This window comes from Procambarus clarkii, chromosome 41 (genome assembly GCF_040958095.1).
Source record: "Procambarus clarkii isolate CNS0578487 chromosome 41, FALCON_Pclarkii_2.0, whole genome shotgun sequence".
NCBI lineage: Eukaryota > Metazoa > Arthropoda > Malacostraca > Decapoda > Cambaridae > Procambarus > Procambarus clarkii.
The window spans coordinates 37919159-37926334 of NC_091190.1; the positions used below are offsets into that span (position 1 = coordinate 37919159).

The following is a 7176-nucleotide window of genomic DNA, read 5'->3' on the forward strand; positions in this document are numbered from 1 at the left end:
CATCAACAGGAGGCGCATCAGGCGACACACCGGGCATGGCAGCAGCCAAAGAGTCGTCCACATCCACAGCCACCGAATCCTCCTCCATAGGGAGCGGTGGAAAATCCTCCTCACGGAAGTGGTTGACGGGCGCGATGGCAGGTTCAGAGCACCCAGCAACCTGATGGCCCAAGAGGCCACAACGGTAACACGTACGGGGCTGACGAGCATAATACACCCTAGCATAGTACCCCAGAAGCTTCACTTGAGAAGGAATGTCCGTCCGCAGCCTCATTCCTAGGGTGCGAATATATGACTGCACACCCTTTAGCGGTCCCGAGGAGAGCAGGTGGAACTGCACACTGACGACCGCTTCAAACTGGCCGAAATAACGCCTCAGCAGCCCCTCTGGAAATTCCAAGGGCGCACCATGCACGCTTACATAGGTTGACGGCACCACTGCGATCAGACACAGTAACAGTGCCTACATCATCGGGCAGGGGCAAGGTCCGCCCCTCGTAGCGACGTAAAAATGCCCTATACACCTCCTCCGTCGTTTGATTAACAATCACCTTACGGGCAGTCACCTGCTCAACGCCATAATTATCCTCCACAGGGACCCGAAGCATGTCACACGGCACCCACCCCACCTCAGGATATCCCGCTCGAGCAAAAAACTTGAGGCCTATAGACTGGGCATGCACAAAGGGGGAAGGGGGGCCCCCATGGAGCCGACACGCCAAACTGCACCTGCCCCCCTCGCAACTGCAGGCAGGAACTGGTAGATCAGGCAAGCACCAATAGTGCAAATTAGTAAAGATCAGGGGTACGCCATCAGTGCCAGGACAGGCACGTTGCCTTCACGATAGGTCAGAGTGTACATAACTAGATGTGATAGTGAAGATCAAAGCAAATAGTGAATAGAATAGTGAAGAAATGAGTTTAAACATGTAGCATTAGAGCTATACCAGTGCTAAGGGGAGCAAGAAGCTGATTATTGGTGATATATAGCGAGAAGTTGAAGTGACCTACGCCTGGCAGCGGCGTGGACACCAGCATTCCTACGCGGAGTAAACAAGACATCAACAGTACTTCTAACACCTATTTGTGCTGTGGGATGTTTGCATTGGTGGTAAAGCTTCTCAATAAGTCAGTCAATCATACAGTGTACAGTGTTATTGCAATATACTAGTTAGTCTTGGATATAAGTTAACAAACGGAAACGAACCTCAAGACACAGTATACGGCTCATGTGGGAACTAGTTTCATGGCACCTAAGTGTGAAAAACAATACACTCTACACCAGATAACCCACAACCTTCTCTCATTCCCTCCTTGCAATAGCACCTCCAACAGTACACACACACACAGCCAACCGTCCATTGGGCGCACACACCTCCCACTCGTAACCGCCCCACACACCCTTCCCATCCCCCTCACTAGAACAGCACCCTCTCTCCCTCCTCCCATCCTCACATCCTCTACTCTCTCACTCGCTCTCATTTCACTCTCCCTCTCCCTCCATCCATCCACCCCCCTATTTAACCATACATCTCTCCCCTATCTCTCCAACGCTCTCCCTCTGTCTACCACTCCCCCACTCCCTCCCTCTCTCCCACGCCATCCCTCCACCGATTACCCGCCCCTCCATAACACCCCTATCACAATGAACACACACATACACACAACCACAAACACACCTAAAACACCGCCCTCGCCCACCCAGTACACACACACACAAGCACACACACACAAACAAGCACGCACACACACACGCACATGCTCACACACCCTATCTTCCTTTCCTCTCTCTCTTTTCCTTCTCTCTCTCTCTGTCTCTCTCTCTCTCTCTGTCTCTCTCTCTCTCTCTCTCTCTCTCTCTCTCTCTCTCTCTCTCTCTCTCTCTCTCTCTCTCTCTCTCTCTCTCTCTCTCTCTCTCTTTCCCCTTCTTCCTCTCTCTCTCTCTCTTCTCTCTTTCTCCTCTGTCCATTCTCTCTTTCTCTCTCTTCCTCCCTCACTCTCTCCCTCTCTCTCTCTCTCTCCCTCTCTCTCTCTCTCTCTCTCTCTCTCTCTCTCTCTCTCTCTCTCTCTCTCTCTCTCTCTCTCTCTCTCTCTCCCCCTCTCCCCTTCTTCTTCTCTCTCTCTCTCTATTTTCTCTTTCTCCTTCTCTCTTTCTCCTCTGTCCATTCTCTCTTTCTCTCTCTTCCTCCCTCTCTCTCTCCCTCTCTCTTTCTCTCTCTCTCTCTCTCTCTCTCTCTCTCTCTCTCTCTCTCTCTCTCTCTCTCTCTCTCTCTCTCTCTCTCTCTCTCTCTCTCTCTCTCTCTTTCACCTCCCTCTCATCTCGCTCATCTATCTCTCTCTCCCCCTCTATCTTTCTCATAGGGAAAAAACATGACAGGGAGACAAACTCGGGGAAATAACCGCAGGGAGACAAACATGACAGGAACAAACTCAGAGGAAGGGGGGAGGAACAGGAAGCCTGGATTAAGGTAGCATTCAAGCAAATGTGGAAGTCTCGGAAGTAGGACAAGAAACAGGAGGAAGAGCAGGAGGACTCCCTGATATGGTTCACTATTATGAGTCCAGAAACATAATAATCGAAAGAATGTAAAATTATAATTGTTGAGACCAGGATAAAAACGGTGAGGGAGAATGTATGAATTTTCGACACCCAGTGGACTCTTGTAATACGTTTCTGAATGAAAGTGTATATATAAAATTACAATAACATATTTGACTTTGGGTAAATATTTACTTTATTTTTTTTAATACTTTAATTAAAACATATTATAATTAAAAAAAGTGAAAATTAGGAATGAATCTACTTTTAACAATTATTATGTTATAATTATTATTAATTTTCCTAACAGTTATAGTGGTCATTAATTCACGGAAAAAACTACAAATACTAAATTTTTTTATAAAAAGGAAAACAATGACAATTCCATCAGTCATGATCCAGTACCAGAGTCCACTGAACTATCTCAACAATCCTCCTTCGGTCTAACAGAAGCTTCTAAAGTACCTCAAGAATCAATAAAATCAGTCAGTAGAGTACCTCAAGAACTATTACAGTCATCTTTCATCAGTTCAATAGAATCTTCCAAAAAACCCAAAGAAGCAAGTCTCCAAGATTCAAATAATGAAGAGATGGCACAGATCCAACAACACCTTCATCTTCTGATCAAGATTCAAACAGATTCCTCTGAACTGCCCCAAGAAACATTACAAACGGAAGAATCTGAACTGCCTCAAGAAACTTTACAAACTGAGGCCTCTGAACTGCCACAACAAAAATTACAAACAAAAGATTCAGAACATCCTCCAGAAACATTACAAATGGAGGAATCGGAACTGCCTCAAGAAACATTACAAACTGAGGCCTCTGAACTGAATCAAGAAACATTAACAACTGAGGTCTCTGAACTGCCTCAACAAAAATTACAAACAATGGATTCAGACCTGCCTCCAGGAACATTACAAACTGAGGCCTCTGAACTGCCTCAAGAAACATTACTGAGGTCTCTGAACTGCCTCAAGAAACATTACAAACTGAGGCCTCTGAACTGCCTCAAGAAACATTACTGAGGTCTCTGAACTGCCTCAAGAAACATTACTGAGGTCTCTGAACTGCCTCAAGAAACATTACAAACTGAGATTTCTGAACTGCCTAAAAAAGCAAGAAAAAGTGAGGCCTCTGAACTGCCTCAAGAAACAATAAAAACTGAGGCCTCTGAACTGCCTCAAGGAACATTGCAAACTGAGGCCTCTGAACTGCATCAAGAAACAATAAAAACTGAGGCCTCTGAACTGCCTCAAGGAACATTGCAAACTGAGGCCTTTGAACTGCCTCAAGGAACATTGCAAACTGAGGCCTCTGAACTGCCTCAAGAAACACTACAAAGTAAGGATTCTGAACTGCCTCATGAAACATTACAATCTATCATCAATCAAAAGTTACAATCATTCTTCAGTCAAACAGAATCATATGAATTATCTCAAGAAATGTTACAATCTGTCATCAATCAAACAATGCAGTCTGTCATCAGTCAAACAGAGTCCTCCTCTGAAGTATCCCCAGAAAATTTACAGTCCACCATCTCCCAAACAGTACAATCTGCCATCAGGAAATCCATTTTGAATCATTATTTTCCCCTTTTATCGGTGATATAAAAACTTATGAAGGTTTCGTTGTTATTCCTAAACGACCATTTTCGTATAATCCTAAGAATAGACTCGAAATTGAGAATACAGTAATAAAACCTTTTAATGACTTCCTTTGAAATTATAATCAAGCCCACCGATATTTGTATAATAAAGAATCTTTTAACATAAATAAAGTATGGCAAAATTCTGTGTATGATAAGGGGTATTATTGCAAAAACCCAATTGTTTCAATATTTCAGTAGAATATTCCTGATTTGAAGCCTGATATTCCTACTGATTCAAATGAAATAGAAGATATCCAATTAAAGAACCATATAGAAGCAGTACGTACAAAATCACAAAATGGAACAAAACCAATTTACATGAACAGACTGTGGATATCATGTTCCCATGCGGCCAGTCAGGATATATTTGTTGAAGGATTTTATAAAAATAATTTCCTAACGGAAGAAGAATCCAATTCATTACCGCCATTTGTGGTAATGAAACTTTACCTTCAAGAAGGTAATAATGAGGTGGAATGCAAAATAGAGGCTAAGAACATTAATTCATTTGATACATTTACTAGCATTAAATTTAATAATAATGTAGAGGTCGAGGAGATAGAAGAAGAAAAATAAGAAGGAGTTGGAGAAGGAGAATTACAAACAGAAGAATAGCGTCCGTCCTTTGAAGTACCTCTAGAAACATTACAAACAGTTTTCAGAAATACCACAAAAACATTTCATTCCTCCATCAATCAAACAGGATTCTCTGAACTCTCTCAAGAGACTCCATTTATTGAAGATGAAGATCTCTCTACCTTTATTGAAGATATAAATACTTATAAAGGTCTCTTCATTGTTCCCAAACCACCATTTTCGTATAATCCTAAAAATATAGCCGAAACTGACAAGACATTAATACAACCCTTTTATGACTTTCTTTCAAATTATAATAAAGCTCACGAATATTTTCACAATTATTCTGCGTATTACGTGTATAAATTATATAAAAATTATAATACTGATAGGGGATATTATACAAAAAATACAATTATATTAATATTTCTATGGAAATTCCATAATTTCATACCTGATATTTATACAGATCTAAATGAAATTGAAAATGTCATATTAAAGAACAATTTAGAAGCATCACGTATAAAATTACAAAATGAAGGAAAACGATTTGACATGAACAAATTGTTGATATCATCTACCCATGCTGCAAGTCAAGATATATTTCATTGTGAATTTTTTACGAATAATTTCCCAATGAAGGAAAATTCCCTACCCCCATTTGCGGTTATGAAACTTGAACTCCAAGACGGTAATAATGAGATGGAATGTAAAATGTTGGCTAAAAATAATAATTCCTCAGACACATTTGCTAGCATTAAATTTAACATTAATGTGGAAGTCGAGAAAGAAGAACAAACAAAAGAATCACACGGAGGAGGAGAATTACAAGACGCAGGAGGAGTAGGAGAAGAATTACAAAATATAGGAGAAGGAGTGGGAGAAGAATTTCAAGATGAAGGAAAAGGAGGACGAGGAGAATTACAAGATGCAGGAGAAGAAGTGGGAGAAGAATTACAAGACGCAGGAGGAGTGGGAGGGGAATTACACGACGCAGGAGAAGGAGTAGTTACAAGACGCAGGGGAAGAAGGAGCAGAAGAATTACAAGACAATGAAGAAGGAGGAGGAGAAGAATTACAAGATGCAGAAGAAGGAGTAGGAGGAGAATTACAAGACAATGGAGAAGGAGGAGGAAAAGAATTACACGACGAAAGAGGAGACTTACAAGACTCAGGTGAAGAAGTAGGAGGAGAATTACAAGATGCAGGCGGAGGAGGAGGAGAACCACAAACAGCAGGAGGAGAAAGAGGTGAATCCCCGACCAAAAAGGTAAAAACTTCACAAACAATAGAAGGAGAACCACAAACAGTTGGAGGAGGAGGAGAACCACAAACAGTTCGAGGAAGAGGAGAATCACAAACAGTTGGAGGAGGCGGAGAATCACAAACAGTAGGAAGAGAACCCGCCACCAAAAAGATAAAAACTGGATTCAGCTACAAGGAAAAAACGTTCCTGGACTCTTTATACATAATCTTGACCCTACAGGTCATCAGTAGTTATCTCTCTGATGTTGCTGATGCCACCTACACCCTTCTGAGTCACCTTTCCTATGTATACACACAATAAACATTTAAAAGGATGAAACCAAATTCTATCTTTTTTTAGTAAGTATATAATAATAATATTAATATATATATAATTATAAAAATAGAATAGCGTTTAGTTTTAAATATACACTCAACCAGACCGCATAGTTAGATTAGACACGTGTAATTTACCTTGAATGAAAATGAAGATTCAACTAGTATATACATAACTGGATTCTATTTTTTTTTTAGAATGTATATAATAATAATATTAATAAAACATAATAATAGTAATAATTAATAATATTATTATTATATACTTATTAAAATATAAAGAAACAGAGAGTTTAGTTTTACCAGGCCTCAAAGTTAAATTAGACACATGTAGTTTATTTTAAAAGTAACTGATATGATATAGTCTTCATATTATCCCCCTTCTCTTACAATATGTGGAATTTGTTACAGGAGTTTCATGACCGATGGAATCAATTGTGTAAGTGAATTTCTACAAATGGATGTCAACGTGGAAGATATACACATTTCCAAGTAATTTAATCAGAGTCAATCGATTCACCAGCGAATCATCTTAGTAATGGCATTTGGAGGAGGTTTAGTGGTTTATTAGTCTGGTAGAATGCGACATTTTTATCTCTTTCCAGAAAGTAGGATGGGTTTTAATCCATCTGAGAATTTTATAAAGCAATGATCATGTCTCGAGTTATGAACAATACCTTCTACTCTATCTTTCTGAGGATTCTTTATCAGATGAAATACTCGTTATCTATAAAAATCTCCCAATATTAGGTAAAGTTTACTCCTCTAACTTTTTGGCTCTTCCATAGGGTCATTTTAATTTTATTTACTCGGGGATATAAAAGGCCCG

At 40.2% G+C, this 7176-nt stretch overlaps 1 protein-coding gene across 1 annotated transcript; it reads left to right on the plus strand.

The window, feature by feature from the left end:
- Positions 1–163: 163 nt before the first annotated feature.
- Positions 164–5822, plus strand: LOC138373263 (thioredoxin domain-containing protein 2-like). The gene is made up of 5 exons (XM_069339304.1): positions 164–184; positions 2908–3500; positions 3588–4089; positions 4389–4650; positions 5236–5822. Exons 1-5 carry the CDS (start codon positions 164–166, stop codon positions 5820–5822), a joined length of 1965 nt encoding a protein of 654 aa, XP_069195405.1.
- Positions 5823–7176: the final 1354 nt, after the last annotated feature.